Below are 21,283 nucleotides of genomic sequence, written 5' to 3'. Positions count from 1 at the left end.
AGCGGCCACAGCAAATGAGAAGCACTTTAGGATGTCAGCTGTGACTTGGCTTCCCGGAAGAATGACGTAGAGGGCCACAAGTTAAAAAGCACACACAGACATGAGCCTTGATCACTGTATCTGTCACTGTATACATAACAACACTGTGAAGTGGGACCATTTCTAATGTATCAAGCTGAGCTGTTCAGTGTTTCATAAGAGAATGACCTGTCAGCTATTTATAAAGAGGAAAAGGCTCATTGTTTTATTCCAATGATTGTAAACAGCAACTTCAAGTACTACATAGAAAATACTTGTAATGATGTAACAAACTGTCTCGCCAGACTGTTTTGACTGAATCGTACAGGCGGGATTACGCAGTGGTAACCCTATAGATGTTTGAAAAGAAAACATCAAAGAGCTGTGGGATGATTTCAGCAGCCACATGTTCAAAATAAAATGTGCCAAAGATTGACATCTGTAATTAATAACAGCATTTAAACCAACTTGATTTCCTTATAAGGAAAGCACTCATTAGAAAAAAACACGGCAATGAGACTAAAGCCGGTCTACAGATGAATGGAAAACTCAAGGCAGCATTATATCAGCATATAGATCAGCTCGTTTATCATGTCTTTGGTTATGAATTAACATTTTTTTTTATTATTATGGCAGCAGTCATGTAGGGAACATAAAATAGTCAATGCCAGTTTGTTCTTCCTTAAATCTGAATGGTAGCTGAATTACATCATTCATATGAAAAAGCCCGATGTCCTGTGTGCTGCTGTTTCGGGTGAAATTAGTGTGTCAAAGCATAAAAAAAACAGGTCAAGCAATCTAAGTCAGAACTGCTGCATCAAAGTTTCACTTCAAACTGCGCCATCTATTGGCAAGAAAAGTAACAGCAGCAACCACTTCAAACTGCAGATGTGCTCTGTCATAACACGAAAAAAAAGCAGACTTTACTTTTGGGTCTCTGAATGCCAGAGAGCTGATGCACTCAAAGAATAACTACCCTGAAGTGCCTCTCAGGATATGGTAATAAACACAGAAATTATTTATCAGGTTATACAACCAGAACAAGTCCATTACCTTGCGAGTAGCTTTTACTGAAGCACCCTGAAATGTGTCCCACACTTACAGCTCTAAGGATGATGTCTGATCCTTGTGAAAGAAAAAACATATCATTTGTGGTGAAGAAAGTTTTGTTAAAGAAAGTCATGTGACTGTGATAGAGTGGACTGCTTTCATAATCTCTACAGATCCTAAAAACTTCAATGTGGAACTGCAACTCCTCACCTGCAGTATCTGTCATTTCAAAGAGACTGCATCAATGTCGATAAATTTTTGAATTTCCATTTTGTAAAGGTGAGTAAAGCCCTCAACTCAAAGACATCAAATCAGTAAAATTTTATTTCCCAAATCTGTCATCATATAATTGCCAGTTATGGGAAAGGGGAAGCAATTATGTTAACAAATGAAAAAAAAAAACAAAAAACATTTTACAACACAATGTCAAACCTAATATTTAAAAAAAGAAACAACAAAAAAAACATGCACAATACAAGATGCAGCATAAACATGGGTAAACTAAACTTTAAAAAAATAAATGGAAACAGGAGTTGAATGAACCTGCACAGGATGTTGAAAGCAGTTTTATAATCATCGAAATATGGAATCATAAATTAAAAATTCTCGTCCTAAAAAACAAATTCCACAAGAGGAACATTCATGAAGTTCTCCTTCAGTAGGGTCGCTCTCTGCGCTCTTGACGGTGGTCCCTAAAAATAAAATGGCAAGAGAACAGAATCAAGTGACAGACAGTGGCTGGTTTTCACACCAACATTTTCGTCACGTTTACATGCATTTCCTTTTTTAACGGCTTTAAAAATGATCGTTTCTATCGTCCTGGGGTTCTTTAATGGGAAGAGCAACAGAACATCTAAATCTTACCTCATATCCATCTTTCCGCCTGGTGGGCCCATTCCTCTTCCACCTCTGCCACCCATTCGGTCCATGGGTGGTCCTCCACGCCCGGCCCCACGGAAACCTCCCCTGTCCATTCCACCTCGTCCCCTGAAGCCACCGCGGTCACCTCCCCAACCTCCACGGAAACCTCCGGGGCCACCTGGACCTCCAGCTCCTGCTGGCCCGCCGCGGTCCATACCTCTGCCTCCTCGCATTCCCATTCCACCTCTGCCTCTGTCACCACCAGGGGGGAATGGAGGGCCACCGCCCAGCCCTTCTGGTTTGGGGGCTTTGCATTGATTACACTCCATCCTCCAGGCAAAGTTCTGGTTGCTACAACCCCTGGGAACACAGATCGTTGAATAAATTACAAACTAGACTTACTAATTAACTAATAAAACGATAAGGCATTCGACACTTCACCGTGAAGTAATACATACGGGTTAGGACACTCCCAGTCCCCAGCTCTCTGCTGCATGTTGCCTCCTGTGGGTCCACCTCTGCCCATACCACGGGGGCCACCACGTGGGACAAACCCACCACGGTCTCCACCACGGCCCATCATACCTGACAAAATGACAGCATTATCATAGGACCGCATTCCCATTATTCTTATATTATTCCTCCAGCAACTCACATGTAGGTGCCTGCTAATTTTCCACTACAGAACTGTTTCGACAGGCTACAGGGTTCAACTGTTCGTCCCCCTCAAGCAAGTGGTTTCTTGTGAAGCCAAAAGCTAGGCATTTTAGAGACCCAAAGGTCAAATCACCAGACACGGAAGAAAAGTGTGAAAACACCTTAAAATAGTTTAACAAATACTACTGATATTTACCTCCACGACCCATCATGCCATCGCGCATGGGCATGCCTCCCCTCATTCCACCCATCATCGGCTTACGGCGTGCCATAGACACCTTGAGCCTTCGGCCTTGGAACTCCTTTCCTGCAATTTTAGATAAAAACAAGATATCTTAGTTGAAGTAATTCTATCAGGAGCTTTGAGATTTGCGTGTTTATGTGATTCTGTTCAGGTCAGTAAAATCTACCATCAAAGTGCTCGACAGCTGCTTTGGCACAGACCGGCTCCTCATAGGACAGAGTGGCATCTCCCTTGGGCTTTCCGGTGTCCTTGTCCGTGTAAATGTTAATGGCAGGCTGGCCAAGTCTGCGGTTAATCTAGAGAGACAAAACATTTAATTGAATTTTCACACAAGTTTTGCTTTTAAACAACATTTAGAGCAAAGAGCTATTCTTACCCTGATGGGGCCAACGTGTTTAAAGAATTCAGCCATCTCCTCCAGGTTAGCCTTCTCAGTCAGTCCTGTGATGTAGATTGTGCTGTTCTCAGAGTCATCCTGCTCTTCAGGGCGTCCTATGAAAAAAGAAAATGCATACAAACTTTAAATATCCTGCGAAAACAATATTTCCAAATACCACTTCAAGAAAACCATTCAATACATGAGGTAGTTCAGAAGGAATATAATGTGACTCTACTCACCCATTTCACGGTCATCGTTGCTCATAGGTCCTGTAGTCCATCAGTCGAGGGGGAGAGAAACAGATTGAGAAAAGTCAGTTTGTGCAACTTCAGTTCAGTGTACAACACCTGAGGAGTACTACAAAAGATAGACATTTCCTTTAAGATGCTGCCAGCCATATTGGGAAGTTGAAAATGGCATCTTATGGTACACAATTCCCACAAGTGATATATTGAATTGAAAATAGAAAACCTCAGACCCTTTGGCATATAATTGTGTCATTTGAAAAGCCTCTAAGACCAGTAAGAAATCCTCAAAAACCCAGGAATTCGGCTCATGAGATTTGTTAAAAGCAGTAACACTCGTTTGAATGGAAATTTTTTCATTAACCTGTCAAAAACTCAGTCGAACCATAACAAATGAATGGTTTATACCAAGTACCCCAGGGAAATGGTCTCAGGCATTGAAAAAAAATCCCCAATATTTTCAAATGTGTTCATGTATATAAATTTTGCATACCACAATGTGAGGCACAAAAATACTCGAAGCATATTTGCTCAAAAGGTTTAAAGGCTTTGAAAGGACTAACCAGTGTAATACTCGTAACTTACCACCAGGCTTACTGAAGCCACCTCTGTCTCCAGCGCTGCTATGGGGGAATAAATGGAGATATGAAGGCGACTTCCCTTTTACTGCCACTTCCATGGCTCGAGCAAAGTGGCTTGATTGAGGGAGTAATCAAAACATTCTAACTAGCCCAACAACAACTAAAAAAACTCCCCAAAATTATTAATACACAATCCAAGGAGGAGATAAGAGTATTAAAACTATGTCCCATTCCTTAGCTGAGTACAACTTCAGTGACAGTTTTCAGTAGTGGATACACATGTGCAAAGCTATGAATGACTAACATATTTTCACTGCATTTGAAAATGTCACAAAACCCAAACATTTGTACACAGGTAGAAATATTTCAGATGCATTGATGGAAAATATAGTTGTACCCAGAGAGAAGTCAACACTCTAATAACATTAGTTTTAACAATGTTACAGCTAAATCAGATATGTACAGATGTAAAAAAAAAAAATAAAAAATTGACACAATGCATCTGAAATTTCACAAGATGAAAAATCACATTCGCCAGGTAATAAAAATAGATTTTAAAAATACAATTATACAATTGTTCAAAACAAATCAACACCAAAAATAAATTTCTACAGTTAACCAGTGTTATCTTAAATGAAAAACAAAGGCTCTAAGGTGAACTGATATACCCATCATGCTTAAAAAAAAAACAAAACAAAAAACACCATCCTCAGTTCTTGAAAAAAAGGCAGACCCCGAATCTTTGTTTTAGCTCCCTCCTGCTGCTTAAGCTGGCGGATCTGTACTGAGTGCAGATACTTTTTAGAGAATAGATGGTTTTAAATGGCTCTCACTGTTACCTGTACGGTATAAATGTGACAAAGCATGTTAAAAAAGTGCTCAAAAGAATGTGATCAAACATTTGTATTACAAACCACAGAAACATGTTCAAACATTTCAAAATGACAGAATGTGCCCACTCCCCCCCATGACACACAAATACACCTGTGCAAAGCTAAAATTATGCTGAAATGAAAACTGAACTAAAAAACACATGTATGCTAACTCTGGAGTTAAGAATTCACGTGTGGCTCTACAGCTATTTATGCAATTTGTTAATACATTATTTTCTTACCTCTATTTTGGTAACACGTCAGAGTTGCTCGATTAGAGTCCCGTGTCATAAAAATCACTAAAATGTCTAAAAACTGTTTTTGTGTGTATTTGTGTTCACTGCACCAAAACCAGGAGAAAGAATTCATGCAGATCTGTTGTGTTTAAAAGGGTTTAGAAAGATGTATCAGAAAAGCACAAAGTTCTAAGAGAACACCTGAGATAACAGCCGATACTTCATGAGCCATTTCTAACCCGAAACTGATTGGTCCAAGATTTAAGGAAAAAAGGTTCTTTCCCAAAACTGAAATCCTAAAAGTAAAAACCTGCCATGTCATAAAGATTTGTATTGCAAAGTGCATATGCAGTATTTTGGAAAACCAAATATGGTCATTCAAAAATGAGTTTTTCATCTTTTCAGCCTTAAGTTTTAGAGCACTGACAACAGTCTAAACCAAAACAAATGCATAATGCAACCTCTGTTCATTTTTCATTGTAACACCCCTGGCCTCTCTCAGTAACCCTTTTCGTGTCATTTCGGGGGAGCTGAATGTCAGTCAAACTGACTTGGGGTTGGGTTTTCAGCTACTGAGAATAGCAGACAATGTGCATTAACAGGGAGCAAACTGTTCAGATTCCCATTCTGCATCAAGAGCAAATTTGATTTCAGTAAGTACCACAGTACATGTGTCGAGGACCAGCTCAATGGAGTTCTAATTTCACCATCATGAGGGACACACACCTATACACAATTTCAAAAAAATATATGATACACCTTAATGCCAGTTTTTGTCGCCAGGCTGAGATTACACTGGGTCACACTAGAGCAAAATCTGTTGACTCAGTGTATCGGCACTAAAACCATCCCAAGAGCACTCCAGAAAAAGTGAACAAATACAGTATGTCTGTGTACACAGCCTTAATAAACACTGTGTTTTCCCATGTTTTGTAAATCATTACACCTTTTTTCCCCTCCAACTTTGACAAGGAGGGGTGACACCACAAAACACTGCCAGTACATATCTGGCAAATAAAAATAGTGAATGCGTTAGAAAATCGATTTGTATCAAATTTGCTCTCAATGTTTTTTGACCATAAATCAAGTTATCACTGATAAATTCTAGCTTGGATGGATATTGAGACATTGACCACAAAACCCCATTAAAGAGATTCAAGGACTTCTTTCGCTACTATAGATGCATCAAGATACATTCTGATCATCTAAGACTGATGTTGGAGTGACAAACAGAAAACTGACTCTGAAACTTGAGAGAACGTAGTCCTGCATTTTCTTTCTCTTTAGTTTATGCAATTTATCACTGAGGTCACACAGTACCATCTGCATATCCGACTGCTATTTGTACGGTGCAATTTTTCATTTTTGGCATAACTTCATCTGGCCGGTTAAATGAGGACAAGTGCCTATTGTCAGTGACGGCCTCGCAAACCCAACCATAAACTGAAAACACCAGTGAATTTATACATAAGTAAAAAGGATAAAATATCTTATCAAAAGGAAATATATTGACCCAGATATAGCACCTGAAAATGTGTATTTGAAATGCAACAGAAAGTACTGCATATGGCCCAAGTCAATTTATAAATTCCTTAGAATATAAGTGTTAAGTTGCAGGGTCTTGCAGGACACACTATATTTTAGTAAAGGACTCCAGCAACACAATAAATGTGGGGAAGGGGGAATCAGCACGATTTATACAACTGCCATTTGCATTCTTCTTGTAGCATTTGAATGTGAGACACTCACCACAAAGGGAATGATGCACCTTAGAGAGAAAATGCTTAAAAGGGTGCTGCTGTGGGTAGTTAGACAGTGTTTGAACCTTCCTTAAAGAAACCCATTAGTATTTTGGTACTGTGTAGATATGTGAAATATAATTGCAATACGCTTCTATCAAATACCCTGAAAAATCCTTAAATGATCGGCTTCTAAGTGATTGATATTGGCTCATAATCAAAGTATGTTCTAAGATATAAGCTGTTCAACCTAAATGTTTATGCACAGGTCTCTGGTGAAATCAACTTAAGTTTAAAAAAGGGACAAACCTTTTCCTTACCTTTGGCAAAATTAGAGGCAGGGCTGAGAGAAACTGGATGAGAGAAGCTGCTAGTGTTTAAGCGTACTGCACGTTCCACCACGGGCCTCACGCATAACAAGGGAAACTAATCATTTGTCAGCACTGATTGCTGATAAATGATTAGTTTACATATTGTAATGTAATATATTGTCCCATATGAGCCTCTTCTCAACCCTGCCTCAAGTGGCCACTGCACCTGTGGAGTCAAAATAGATGTGAGGTTAGGTGCTAAGGAAAGACACTTACCCCATGCCACGGCCCATGCCACGCCCGCGATGCATCATTCCACCTCGATCAAAGCCGTCCCTGCCAGGGCCCCTGCTGTCCCCTGAACCTGGGTACCTCGAAGACTCAGAGCCGGAATAACCAGAACCTCCACCCTGGCCATCCTGTCTGTAGTTATCTGCAAGATAGAAGCACAAATGCATCAACGTATATCCACGGTGACATTAAACTGGCTTTTATCAGTGGAGATTGGAAAACAGCGTTTAGACAAGGGCGAGTAGAACTTACTGTAATGGTTGGATTGGTTGTAACTGGGAGGTCCACCTTGTTGGCTGTACTGGTTGGCTGGAGGCTGCCCATAGGAACCAGAGGCCTGAGGAGGGTAAGCAGGAGGAGCCTGTTGCTGCTGCTGGGAAGGCTGCTGGTAACCCTGCTGCTGGCCGTAGCTTGCCTGCTGGGACTGGTATCCAGACTGCTGCTGGCCATATGCCCCTGGCTGGGAGTAGCTACTTTGGTTGTAACTGGCTGGCTGGCTGTTAGCATTGTAACTGTTAGAGACAAAGATAGAGCAAGGAGTAAAATGATGAGTATGTTCTTGTAGAATTCACCTACCTAACTGGTTTCTAACTGAAGAGTACAGACCTCTGTGGTGCAGTGGGAGCAGCCTGCTGGCCATAACCAGGGTAGGCAGACTGGGCAGTATACCCCGGCTGAGAGCCGTAAGACTGGGAGGCAGCTGGAGCAGCAGCAGCAGGAGTGCTGTCATAACCACTGGCTCCGTAACCCTGGGTGGACTGGGAGTAGCTATGAGTGGTAGACTGGGCAGCAGGATAACCAGCTGTGAGATAATAAAAATCGTTAAGAATTTCCTATTGTGTGCACCATCCATATAGCATAAAATTGAGGGAATGACTATTTATGTTATAACAGAAAATGTTTTTTGAAACACAGACCTTTATTTTCAAATGCAAACTTCTATGTCCATATTAATTTACCTTTGATCAGGTCAGATGTGCATGTTTAGGCCTTTGACTATATTATTACTTGCCTATTATTACCTATACACACTGGAAGATTAAGTGACATGTTTGAAGCACATGGCTATCTGAAATCTGATTTGGGCAGGTAGACTGCAATATCTGTGGACAGGATTAACAGTATTCTGTTAGAATTTATAATGGGGAAGGTATCAACCAGGAATGTCACTTGTTTAAAATCCATACAAATTCACCCCAAAAAACCCAAAACAAAACTATGGCTCAATTTCATTCTTTGCAACCCAACCCATTGGATGTAGTTCTAAGCAGAGCATCATCAAAATTTGTCAAATACTCCTATTAAAAAAAAAAACTTACCAGATGCTGGCTGGCCGTATGTGGACCCATACTGTTGTTGCTGCTGAGGGTAGCTTCCAGAGGCAGGTGTCGTCTGGGAGTAACTGCCATCTGCAGCAGCAGGTTGGGCATAGGATCCATAATTCTGTTGACCATAGCTCTGCTGAAAAAGAAGAAAATAGCATGTTTTATCTGCTAGGTAGATTAACATCGATTTAGCACTAAGTCTGGGTGTAACTAGTTTTATTCTTTTTAGAAATTAACCAGTTTCTAACATTTCAAAACTTTTCCATGGCTTTTCAAAGACCCAACATTTATATTTTTTTGCCCCAACATATTTTCAGCTACCTAGTAAACATGAAGGGACAGATTAAAAGTGTGAATAAAATAAAGATGGTAAAGAAAATGTAACACACAAAGCAAGGTTATGTTGACAGATGCATAAAATAAATTTACCATTATGTTACATTATCAGGACACTATTCGCAGAAAACAACTAACAATTTCATAACACACACACAACAAAATTCAATTATTTTTCCCACAAATATTTTATGCTTTTTACCAGTTCCATGACTTTTTAGGTCTAGAAAATGTGCCTCATGGCCTAAAACTCTTGCTGGTTTTTATGACCGTGGGAGCCCTGCCCATTATGTTAATCTCACCTGTGTTGCAGACTGTCCATAGTTTTGTGATGGCTGGGCAGCATAAGAGGCATACCTGTAAAAACACAAATCGCCAGTTTAGCATCAGAGGAAAGAGCTCCCGTCATTCCTAAAACCTGCACACGTGCAGTCTTAAACAGAGGTAATCTGCACTGTGATCGAGGATATTAAACAATAACCAAAACTATGTTGAGTCTACTTCCAAGTATATCATATTTAACAACGGAATTCAAACACGTTTTCCTAATGACTACTTTTATATTTAGTCATTTTTCAACAACCACATGAAACACGTTGGTGTTGCAAATGAACTCGTTACGATTTCCATGCACACACACACACACACACACACACACACTCACGCAAATAGTTAAAAACTTTTAAATGAATATCATGAGTACGTTAATTGAAGCCTCTTACCCCTGCTGAGCACTGGTCTGACTGTAGGAGCTGTAATCTGCTGGGGAAAGTGACATGTTGGTTAGATAACGGCTGAGCCCTCGAACAAAACATTCTTTGCGCGCGAGCAGCAATGCTAACGTTAGCAACACGCGACACCGGGCCGTCGTTAAGTCGCCATTCAACTACACCCATGTAGGTTAACCATTCATTAAACAAAACCATGCTTTACAGCCGACGGAAGCAGTCAATATCAGCACATTCATTTCAACACTTTTGTACATTTAGCAAACTTGCGTCCGTTAGCAACCTCAGTATGCCGAAATTAATAAAATCCACCCGAAACGTTAGAAAATAGCGCAGCGGCTCGAGGGGCTAACGTTAGGCCTTGTGCTAACCGACCGTAAGGACTTTTGATATGATATCGACAAAAAAATCCGACTGTGTCACCGCAATGTTCATTAAAACAAAGTCTAACACTCATTTTACTACGATGAGTAATACAACTTCGTCTAAATCAGCACAGAAATACCACGATTTTCCACTCACCCGGGGCCGACGCCATTTTAGTGTGCCTGTGCAAGACGACTGGACAAGGCTGACTGCCGGAGCAACGTACTTCTCTTTGCGCAAATCACAAAATCTCGCGAGATATACGAGCGCCTGCGTGAACAGTGGCAGAGTCCGCTTGGCACTTAGGATGAAATTAATTGGCAGAAAATTGGCTCGTTGGGCTCGAATTCTGTTTTTAATAATAATAATAATAATAATAATAATAATAATAATAATAATAATAATAAATAATAATAATAATAATAATAATAATATAATAACAATAACAATAATAATAAATAATAATAGTAATAAAGTTGAAGAGTTTTCCTTTAAAATGATTGCTTCGAATATTGTACTGTACTCCTAAAAATGCACTTAGAATTTTCACTGCTCTGTTTTGAGCAATTTGTTTAAATACTGTGAGTATGGAAACAAAATTTGGGGTTGATCTTCAACTTAATATAAGAAGATAGATAGATAGATAGATAGATAGATAGATAGATAGATAGATACTTACTCACGCACTTATAACTAAATTTCCTGTTCTTGTTTGTTAGGTTTGTTTTTGTTTTTTACCTTTTTTTTTTGAAGGGGGCATTTTCAGGTATTTTTCTTGTAACATTTTTTTTGGGGGGGGGGGGTCCTTATGGATCCTATGCCCAACCTGCTGCTGCTCATCTTCTTCCCATGTTTTCGAAACGAATCAAGCCATTTGCTTAGGTTTTAAAGGGTTAACAGTGTGAATTTGATTTGTATGCATTATTGTGTCCACTGGGTGGCGGCTATGTGTCTTTACTGTAGTTTGTAAACTGCCAGCACATACAAAGAGGAAGAAGACATGACGTAACACGGAAGTGTACCTCTGCTTAGCTTCTCAACATTTTCCAGGATTTTTCTTATTTAAAGACATTTATTTCTTACTTATTTAGGACATAGTTATTACAGAATTGCATTTACACTCGTAGGCCCTTGTACGAGTAAAACCGGTTAGCGGAGAGGATTTGAACAGATACATTTGAAGGGATTTTGCAGTAGTAGTATCCACTTTTTTTTTTAAAAAAAATTTATAGACTCTAGTTTCAACAAATAAACAAAATAAAAAGGGTTTTATAGCTGTAACCTTTTCAGTTTTGCAAGACGTTGTGCTTGTTATGAGCACAAACAGATGCTCATGTACCTGAATTATGCCCCAAAAGGACAAGTGAGTGCAGAGACTTACAGCTAACCCCGAATAATGCTTCATCGCTTATCGTCAGTGTGGTTTTGGTTTGGATCAGATCGGCCTGGATTCAGTCTGGGAACATCTGTGCTGCTAACACTCATGCTGCTGATGTATGCTGGAGGCATCCAGGCAAGTCTCAGCTTAGGTCCGGGTGGAGACTTCCCCAGAGTCAGAGGTAGGGTGTGTTTACATGCAAATGTCATATCTCGGTGCTCAAATCAAAGCATATAATCAGTCAAGAACTTTATTATAATGCAGATGCATAACGGAATTGCAACTGTGCCACCCCCAGTGGTGCATATTAGGTAAAAGAACAACTTTATAAGAAGTGGCCGGCAAATTGCAAGAAATTGGTGAAATGTGATGATAAAATTATGTAAAAAAAAAAAAAAAAAAAAAAGAGAGAGAGAGAAAAAAGGTGAAGATTATTAGAAAATTATCCAGAAAATTGGGAAAATTGTCCCCCAAACTATATATAAAATCATAATATTTTTATATATAAATCATGTTACAGCAAAAAGACAAACAAACAAACAAACAAACAGTAAACTCTTTTTTTTTGTTTAGCTTTTTTTTTTTGGAAAGAAATTACTCAGGTTTCAAAGGGCTAACCCACTGTAAATTGGGACATAAATGATAAGGAATAGATAATTAACATTAAGATTAAAAAACCCCAGGTACAAAAATACAAGCCATATCATTCAAAATAGTTACAGTACTACAGTAGTAAAATAAAAACATGCATTGGGTGTGCAGACATCATCAGCATCATCATCTCTCTCCCCCTCAGATGTGTTCCTGTATGCTCTCAGTCACGATGAGCTTCTCTCTCTGCTGGTCAGTGTTGTTTTCGTGCTGCTGGTTGGACCTTGTCAGGAGCGTCGCTGGGGAACAGTCGCCTTCCTCGCCCTCTCCATCCTGACGGTGACCATTTTACCTCTCCTTTACGCGCTGCTCCTCTTTGTCGGTGGAGGCGAGGCAAGTCGGATCTGTGGTTTCTCTGCCATCCAGCTGGCTCTGTTTGCAGCTCAGTGTCGGCAGCTGGCACGGAGGAGGCTGCTCAGGTGTGTGCCTGTCTGGTTTCTTCCCTGGCTTCTTCTGCTGATTGGTCTGCTGCTGCTTCCCGGGACACCTGCCCTGCTTCACTTCTGCACAATCATCATCGGACACAACTGTATCCTTCCAGTCATGTGATGCTTGTACCAAAATGCATTCTCAAACATGGTTTATATTATGTTTTGCAGAAGCTTGATTAGAGCTCTGCTGAGGGACTGTATGGGTGTGCACAGATGTTGTTGACATCTGTCTCCCTTTTCTATGTTTTAGTGAACTTGTTGGCTGAAGACAAGTAACACCTTTTTCATTTTTACATATGTAACACTAAATGTTCACTTACTTATAGGTGAACATCAATAACAAAGCCAACAGTCAACGTGGGTTAAAGTATCGTAACAGGCTCTTTATTAAACTCAGGGTCACTAAGTGTAAGCTATAAAAAAAGTTAAAAGTTAAAGCATTTTGCTGGAGGGGTGTGGCCCACCAATTAGCAGGCCCATGCACTGGAGGTATACCATCAGTGGATAACCCAAACTACACAAAAGATAAACCCCTTTTCCGCCACAGAAAACATCCAAATTACTACCAATGCCACCGCAAATCTTAAATTTCGTCACCACAACTCATCAGGTGAACTCCCATTGTAATTAATTGTTGGCAGACCCGCATTGTATAATGCAATAATTTTGCAATAAAAAATACACAAGTTTTAATATTTTTATAAAAATCCAGTACCTCAGGATGTGTTTGCAACCTTACTTCACCTTAACAATAAAATAATTTGACCTAAAACAGTCTGTTTGGCTCACCAGGGAAGCATGTGCACAGGAGTGCTCACAGATCAGGAATGAGGCTGACACACCTGAGCTCCATGAGTCATTAAACAGTTCAAGTGCTGCCCCCCTGACTGGCCATATTGTGCCTGGGTCCAGCTAATACACCGAAATTGACAAATTGACATCATCTGATTGACATCTACCTTTTTTTTTCCTGGACACACTTTTGTGAATTTTTAGTGTCAGGCCGCATGATTACAATGTTATTATCCAAAGTAGGTGACCCATAGGTGTAAGATTTGTTGCTGAAGTTTTGAGCCGAAGTCTCCCTCCAAACCTACGATGAAGCGTATTTCCATACAAACAACACACTACTACTCTGTCAAGTTTTTCTCTTTTTTATAATACTTAGTGCACCTCTCAGATCATCAGTCCTTCATTGGAACGTTACAGGAGCTGGAGGAGGCCAGCGTCCTGGACTTCATTCCTGATTGGGTGTATATCCGTACATCAGCCAGGTGCAGACTGCCCACCTACACTCCTTCACAGAGGTGTGACTCATCTACCTCAAAGTCTCACTGATTATTCACACACTAACCACCTGTATCCAGATTTCATCATTTTGCTGTCATCTCTTGTCAAAGATCTAGATCACCTCCTCAGATCAAGCCTGCAGATCAGGCAGCTGCTTCCCCCATGAGGGATCCATCAGTTTTAAACCACCACCCATGGGTGGATCCAGTGCCTGCCTGGATCGTGAGAGAGTCTGCTGCACAGTCTGAGGCCGAGGTGTTGGAGGAACAGATGCTGAGGGCAGGAATACTGGCCTCGTTACAGGATGCTCCTGACAACCCTGATACAAAAGTGGAGGTGCCCAAATCATCTGTTTCCTCTCTGCGGTTAGTATGTGATACCATCCTGTACATGCATATGATTGATTCATTTCTTTTGTTCATGTCATTAACACAAACATGCGTAGACACCATTACAGTATCACTGCACTCATCAATACTGAATTACAAATAAAGTCTGGACTCTCTGTCTCTGTCTCTGGACTGTGGGAGGAACCCACAGAAAACCCACACTTACACAGGGGGGATCATGCAAACCCAGCACAGGAGCCTTTATGTCCTCATGAGCGGGACAGTATAACAGAGAATGAACCTCATCCACAATTAGACCTACCAGTCTCTCAGTCTAATGGTAATGTTCCTGTAGGTACCTTTGTCTTTTGTTTACATTATATTTCACATAAGGTTCTAACACTGCAGCTATTCCTTATGAGGCAGTAAGTTAGTAATTTTGGTTTGTACCATATATCAAGAGAGCATTTTAGGGGTGGAAGAGGACATTGATTCACTTAAGTGTCATTATATTAAATGTTGTGATACTGTATTTTATGATTTTCAAAAACATGAGCAGTTTTCAAATAATAATAGTGAACATGCAAAGATTGGTTGCAGAGGTTGTTTATGTTGGGTTTTAAGCAAAGACCACGAAATCCTTCAGTGTTTGAATCTATCTTCAGCCATTTGACTCTTCCTCTCAAACGTAAAATCAAATCACTAGTGTAAATTTAAGGAAAACAGGCCTTTAAAACAGGCAGTCATATATGGTGCAAAACTATCTCCTAAAATTAGATTTTCTAAAATTGCAATATATCACCTTATATCACAGCATGCTGAATTCTAACCTCTGTACACATATGCTCAGATCCTCACAAATACACAGACCTAATGTATATCATGTTGATTTTTTTGTGAATGGGTAAATACATTCTGTTACCTTTCAAATTATTCCCAAGTACAGCTTTATTTATGTCATTTCAAATAATCCTTCACTAACAGACTAATGTTTCCTCTCAGACTCCAGCAGCTGGAGAAGATGGGCTTCCCCACAGAAAAAGCTGTCGTGGCATTAGCAGCTTCAAAGCAGCTAGATGGAGCTATTTCTCTGCTCATCGATGACAGTGTTGGAGAACAAGCTGTGGTGGTATCGAAAGGCAAGAGCCCTGTGCTGCCGCAGAGCACCTAGCCGACGTCACGCTTGTGGTTTGCTCTTGTGCAGTAAACTGGACTGACATTATGCTTGGGTTTTGCTGAGCTTCCATATTATTTTTTTCCCTGTGGGCTACTTGTAGAACTAATTTAACGATCAAAATTTACGGGGAGAGGAAAGACTGTTCTTTTTCCACAACTGTGAATCCAATCAAGTGTTGATGCAAACCTGATGGCTTTGGAGACAGTTTGTGTGTCTGCACATAAAATGTACATTGGAGAGAGGAGATGCCATTTATTTACGCTTCAATCACACAAATAAAGAGAGGTGACATGTTAAAAAAAAAAACAATGAACATTATTTTATTACACCAATCATCTAGACAGGATTATCTTAACACAATAACACATTTGCAAGAAAGAATGTTGAATAAAATATGAAATGGTTACACAACAGCATACAAAATAAGATACAATTGATCATTTTAAATAGTTTCACAATAAGTTTGATATAAGATGAAAAAACAGTTATCAAGCCTTTTCATCAGGACAGTTTAAGCAGTCAACAGTGGTAAAAATATGTTCAAGTTCCGTTAACAGTTTTGCTATTTCCTCTGTGTGTGTTAAAGATCTTAAAATGGACAGTCAGTTCGCAGTTTTCTTTTTTGTATGTTACGACTGTTTCCGTTGATATGCAACTAAACCCAAATGTTTGTGCTTCTCTTTGCACAGATTAAATGTACAGTAAATCTACTGTTGTATATTACATCACTGTATCAGTGTGTACTTTAAAGGGGGAAAACACTCACACCAGAAAACTACAAATCACTGTTAGCAACACGTATCTCAGTTAGAATAGAGATGACTTCATCTTTTTAGTGCACTACATAACATTGAGTTAAACAATAGGATAGAAGTATAACAAAATTAATACTAGAAGAAGAAGAGGTTTGTTTGTGTACTTGTGTCCTGCAAACTGTACATGCTCAATATACTTAAATAGTGGAATCTCTTCAGATTGCAGTTACATTGTAAGAGCAATGCAAATCCAGTCTGTTTCCTGACATCTGATTCCTCCTTTAGTTGATGACTCTAAATGACCCTTATTGTCCAGAACTCTTTGTAACTCGAGGAGCACCTCAGAAGATTCAGATTTTTCTTTTTTAAACATTAAACATCTTTTTTTCTGAGGCGTTGCCAGAGAAATGAGACACAGAAGGAGCTGCTGGGTGTGTTATGTAAAGATAAGTGTTTATGGTGATGAATGTGGGGGGTCAAACTAGTTCTCAGGTTCCCGATGGAGGAGGGCATAGTGGAGTATCAGTGGAGTTTCCCTGAGGTGTCCCCCATCCTAAATCTGACAGTAAAAGCCCACAGAGGGTGTCAGATAAGGTCTAAATCTGTTGAGTGCCGGTGAGACCTATAGGAGGGGGAGTCAACCCAGCCTGCGATCCTCAGGGTGAGCAGGGGGGGCTACTTCCCTCGAACCTTGGTGTTGGAGGACAGAGGAGAAGCAAGTCGATATGGAAGCGCACCTGCTCGCTTATCTCTGTAGAAACTAGGGGAGGCTGTGCCAAACGGTCCATCCCCAGACCCTAGATCAGGCTCTGTTGAAGAAAGACAGCAGTTGGAACGGGGCCTCCCTGTCCGTCTGTGTGTGTGGACATGCGCACTCTGTCTACTCTCATGTAGCTGTTAACCGGGAGGTGTCACAAGTGGGCTTTTATTGTAAATGGACAACAGTGCCCAGTTTTTATCAACTAGTCTAGCTAGTAAATGCTTATTGGATTTATTTAGGCCTTTGCATCAGGCTGGTAGGGCTGCAACGATTCCTTTTGTGATCATTTAATTGTCTATTTTATTCCCATATAGGTAAATGATCTCATCTAGAAAATGCTGATGATAACCAATAGCTCAAAACCCAAAGAAAAACAATTTCAAGGTTCCAAAGCTGCAAATTCTCAATTTGAAAAGTCAAAACCAAATTTTTGTTGTTTTTGTTCTTTTTTTATTTGTTGTTTTTCTTTTTGTTTTTGCTTGAAACATTACAGCTCTTAAAAAATTGCGACTGATTTAATTTCTGTTGTTTTACTCATATATCATTGCAGCACTACAAGCTAGACTAATACACTTTACATCCATTGGTGCACATTAATCTGCAGTTTTAGACGAAACCTTAAAGGCCCAATAACAACAATCAAAGTTAGCTCGGATATTTTTGCAGTGGGGCTGTATGGTGTACTTATTCAAAGCCGGTTTATCTCATATAGTAGATGACAGTTAGCACATCCCCAGTTTGGAGACGCAGGCAGGAATGCTGACGGGTGGACAGAGGGCAGCAGCAAACTGTATTTAAGCCATCGCAAAAAGAGTCTCACCCAAAAAAAAATCTATATCAGTTAAGTGTATGCTATACTGAGAATATTTTCACTGCTTTACTTTTCTGTCAGACATCCCGCTCCAACAGGGAAGCCTTAAACAGCTTCAGTTCCACGTCTACGCTGTTGTTAAAGCCACCAGATTCCTTTGATTAGAACAGTGATTTTGATTATTGAACACAAGAGCTGCTAGTCTAACGCTGTTAAAAAGTTGTCTAAAAGTCTAAACGCTGTCTAAAGTTATTTTTTGTTATTGTGTGACTTTTTTTAATGTGAACTAACCCCTTTTAATGTCAAAATCACACAATAACACAAACAGACTTAGTTAATAAGGCCATGGCAGACCAGCAGCTCCTGTGTTCATTCATGTTCAATCAGTTTTTCTCAGTGGAGTCTAGCTTTAAGGAGAGAGTGATACGGAAAAGGCTGCCTGACAGTGAGGTAAAGCAGTGAAAACATTTTAAATAAAGCGTACACTTGCTTGCTGACCTTTCCACAGCAGCACATTGTTTAGCTTCTGATGACTGCACATCTGCTGGTAACCTGGGAGCTCGCTCACTGACATCTACTGTAAGTAATACGCTGACTATAAATCATGTAACCCTGCTGCAAAGGAACTTTCCCTTTAAAGTTAAAAACAATCTTAAACTGTCATCTCATGTTAATTCAAATCATGTTAACCCCTGATTGGTGCTTGGATATTTGTGACATCGACCGGTGAGAAGAGCACAGAAAAATGCACCAATACAGGAAATCATATGTGAAATATCTCATGTAAGTCAACAAATTTTCAGGTTCTTTAAAGAAATATCTGCGCTACAAACTAAACAATTCATACATACGAATACATCTGCTTTTCAGTGACTATATCAACATTCAGCAGTTCAGTAACAAGTGGTAATTTAATGCCTCTAGTGCTTTCTAGATCTTGTAAAGGCAAGGCAAGGCAGCTTTATTTGCATAGCACATTTTATACAACATGTGCTAAAAGAAAGGTCAGTGTAAAAAAAGGTCAGTGAGGGCCAGCAGAGCTGTGGGAGAGGATGTCTCGGCGTTACCTGGCCAAATGATCGCCTCCAGCAGCGTCACCCTGCGAGCCAGAAGCTCAAGGTCTGCCTGCAAGTCGTGGAACATCTGCAAGCTAATGTCCTATCAGAGAGCAGTGACAGGGGGGACTGTGTGAGGGGGTGGAAACACCAGCCTGAGTCCTGGGGCTGCTCGCGACTGTTCCCACTCCCTGTCCCAGCAGTGAGGTGCAGTGGGAGTTTGAGCCCCCCCAACCCCCCCACGTTTGACCCCTGCCTAAAGCTGACCCTGCCTCAGGCCTCCTACTCACCATGAATACCAATCATAGTCTCGAGGATTAAAACCCTCTCGGCTAAGATCTTCAGCGCCTCTCTGATCTGATGTATTCCGTCCCCCTGTGAAGATAGATACAGCCGTCAAGGTAAGGAGCACAAGCCAAAGAACTGCTCGCCAAGATGCAAGTCATTTTTTCACCTAATACAATTCAGCAGTTAGAAGGTTAAAACAGTCCACATATCTGCCCAGCACTCTCAGACGTATCTGTTCCCTGTATTTCTCAGTATCTCCCTCATTCTCTGGCCATGCTGCTACATGAAGTCAATCTCTGCCATGCTGGGCTGGGCAACATCAGCATGCAGGTTACAGACCAGCCTCAGGTTGGTGACATAACACAGCTGGATTACACTCTCCCAGGATCTACATTTGATCATGCCATCTGCATCCATTTTGGTGAGTAGCAACAGTTTGAGCCAGGCATCACAGCTTTCATTCTTAACGCTGTGGTCACAAAAGTTACCCAATGGTACCTGACAGAATGAAGCCAGTATAGATTTACTCTGAAATCTAATTCATTTGTCTTTTGTGAAAAGTTAAGGCTATGGCTTCATGAGTTGTATCCTCAAAAATAACAAAAAGGAGTTCAACAAGAGAAGTAAAGAAGACAGAAACAGCTGAAAGCATCACCGTGGCAAAAGAAGGCATGCAGAGAAAAGCTGAAGCTTTTGGTGAGTGAAAAGCATAGATTAGTAGACAAACCAAGATCACACTGAATGTTTGAAGAAAAAAGGCAAAGTTGAGTCACACGACTACTGACTATATTTGTAATTGTAGCCACTCTAGCAGCTAGGGATGGCAATGTCGGTTTATTGGTTGGTCTACCACTTTCGTTAAGACTAAAATATCTCAACTACTATTGGCTGAATTAACATAAGATTTTATATAGAAGTTCATGAATTATGAGACTCTGACTTTTCATTAAGCACCATCATTAGGTCTAAATTTTAATATACAAAGTCTTTAGTTTATGGCCAAATACCTGCAAAACCAACAAATTGTAGTATGCTAACATGCTAAACTAATGTGGAAAACATTGTAAACATATCTGCCAAACATGAACAAGTTAAAGGGACGGTCTACTACAAAATCAAAAATACATGTTTTTAATCTTACCTGCAACACTATTTATCAGTCTGGATTGTTTTGTTGTGAGTTGCAAAGTGTTAGAGATATCAGCTGTAGAGATGTCTGTCTTCTCTCCAGTATAATGTAATGAAATGGTAGTCGGCGTATGGTGCTCAGCTCCAAAAAAGTACAAGTGAAAACTCAAAAACAGTGTCTCTCCAGAAATCATGACTCAGCTACTCAGCTGTTTTTATTACGCGCTTTGAGCACCACAAGCCGAGTGCTACGTAGTTCCATTATATTGGTGAGAAGGCAGACATCTCTACAACCGATATCTCTCTACATACACTCGGTAACTCACATCAAAACAATCTGTATAGATAAATAGTACTACATGTAAGAGGAGAAATATGTATTTTTAATTTTGGGGTGAACTGTCCCTTTAGCCTGCTTATGTTCAGCAGATAATAATATTCCCAAATAAATCTGAAGAGATTTCATAACTTCTTTGCCTTATTTCTGTTTTAATGACACTCTGTTATTTCACTCATTAGATGCATTTTTTAATTGATTTTCACATCCAGGAAAGAGAGTTAATGTGGTACTGAAGGGTGAAATCATGCAAGGTTGCATTGTGGGATAAAAGAGGAGGATAGCTGTATCCACTCCACTCACATCAGAGCACAACACCTCTAAACCCAACAGGACCCACCACTGACACATATGGAGTGATTTGGCATATACATTTCACACATTTTCTTTGTAATTCATTTCAAAGTTTTGAAGTTCGTAAAATCAGACAAATCCAGAGAATTCAAATATGGATTTTACTATATTCTACATTGATTCACTCACTGTTTTAATTTGTGTATTTGTGTGTTGTATTTTATATATTTTTATATGTATATGCCAAAGTCAGATGCTGAAAAGGTGACTGTGAAAGGTAGCCATGGGGACAGTAGCTTGCAGAGGGAGTCAGACAGCTTTAGGGTCAAGAGGACAGCGTCGTGACAGGGGACAGCAGTC

The 21,283-nt window shown here is 40.1% G+C and overlaps 3 protein-coding genes across 11 annotated transcripts in view; 1 reads left to right on the top strand and 2 right to left on the bottom strand.

The window, feature by feature from the left end:
• Positions 1-1,374: 1,374 nt before the first annotated feature.
• On the bottom strand, positions 1,375-10,456 carry ewsr1b (EWS RNA-binding protein 1b). 5 transcript variants are annotated; one of them, XM_042488350.1, is made up of 15 exons: positions 10,396-10,456; positions 9,868-9,904; positions 9,448-9,502; positions 8,804-8,945; positions 8,091-8,286; positions 7,737-7,996; positions 7,470-7,626; positions 4,040-4,077; positions 3,449-3,478; positions 3,207-3,322; positions 2,997-3,126; positions 2,783-2,893; positions 2,388-2,514; positions 1,933-2,289; positions 1,375-1,760 (listed from the first exon to the last, which is right to left on the bottom strand). In XM_042488350.1, the coding sequence occupies exons 1-15, from the start codon at positions 10,409-10,411 to the stop codon at positions 1,724-1,726; spliced, it is 1,809 nt and encodes a 602-aa protein (XP_042344284.1). In that variant the 5' UTR covers positions 10,412-10,456; the 3' UTR covers positions 1,375-1,723. The 5 variants fall into 5 exon arrangements, with proteins under 5 accessions (XP_042344284.1, XP_042344283.1, XP_042344285.1 ...); XM_042488349.1 differs by having other exon boundaries at positions 9,868-9,907; positions 10,396-10,446; XM_042488351.1 differs by having other exon boundaries at positions 4,040-4,074; positions 9,868-9,907; positions 10,396-10,446.
• A 789-nt stretch (positions 10,457-11,245) lies between these two features.
• rhbdd3 (rhomboid domain containing 3) lies at positions 11,246-16,512 on the top strand. 4 transcript variants are annotated; one of them, XR_006105912.1, is made up of 6 exons: positions 11,246-11,798; positions 12,414-12,797; positions 13,880-14,006; positions 14,100-14,354; positions 14,530-14,658; positions 15,321-15,400. XR_006105912.1 is itself a non-coding variant. In XM_042488357.1 (5 exons), the coding sequence occupies exons 1-5, from the start codon at positions 11,636-11,638 to the stop codon at positions 15,487-15,489; spliced, it is 1,065 nt and encodes a 354-aa protein (XP_042344291.1). In that variant the 5' UTR covers positions 11,246-11,635; the 3' UTR covers positions 15,490-16,512. The 4 variants fall into 4 exon arrangements, 2 of the variants coding, with proteins under 2 accessions (XP_042344291.1, XP_042344290.1); XR_006105911.1 differs by having other exon boundaries at positions 14,100-14,669; positions 15,321-15,397; XM_042488357.1 differs by lacking the exon at positions 14,530-14,658 and having other exon boundaries at positions 13,880-13,973; positions 15,321-16,512.
• The window catches only part of emid1 (EMI domain containing 1), a 68,621-nt gene continuing 63,070 nt past the window's right edge, over positions 15,733-21,283 (bottom strand). Inside the window, exons 15-16 of one of the 2 annotated variants that reach the window (XM_042488355.1) lie at positions 19,167-19,251; positions 15,733-17,059 (exon numbers count right to left, since the gene is read on the bottom strand). In XM_042488355.1, coding sequence (XP_042344289.1) covers positions 16,926-17,059; positions 19,167-19,251 — 219 coding nt within the window. In that variant the 3' untranslated portion in view covers positions 15,733-16,925. Of the gene's footprint in view, positions 17,060-18,888; positions 18,980-19,166; positions 19,252-21,283 lie in introns of both variants that reach the window. The other variant, XM_042488354.1, reaches the window with a different exon arrangement.

Source organism: Plectropomus leopardus, chromosome 6, assembly GCF_008729295.1.
Source record: "Plectropomus leopardus isolate mb chromosome 6, YSFRI_Pleo_2.0, whole genome shotgun sequence".
NCBI lineage: Eukaryota > Metazoa > Chordata > Actinopteri > Perciformes > Serranidae > Plectropomus > Plectropomus leopardus.
The sequence above is the reverse complement of the archived record's forward strand: the minus strand, read 5'-3'. Positions and strand labels throughout refer to the sequence as shown.

Excerpts from the sequence above, each read along its gene's own strand:
- ewsr1b (XM_042488349.1), bottom strand. Across the intron at positions 4,078-7,469 it reads GGCATGGGCCGTGGCATGGG|CAGCGCTGGAGACAGAGGTG; the intron begins GTAAGTGTCTTT and ends ATTCCCCCATAG. Across the intron at positions 3,127-3,206 it reads AACACGTTGGCCCCATCAGG|ATTAACCGCAGACTTGGCCA; the intron begins GTAAGAATAGCT and ends TTGTCTCTCTAG.
- rhbdd3 (XM_042488356.1), top strand. The coding sequence starts at position 11,636 with ATGCTTCATCGCTTATCGTCAGTGTGGTTTTGGTTTGGATCAGATCGG. Across the intron at positions 11,799-12,413 it reads AGACTTCCCCAGAGTCAGAG|ATGTGTTCCTGTATGCTCTC; the intron begins GTAGGGTGTGTT and ends TCTCCCCCTCAG. Across the intron at positions 12,798-13,879 it reads AATCATCATCGGACACAACT|ATCATCAGTCCTTCATTGGA; the intron begins GTATCCTTCCAG and ends TGCACCTCTCAG.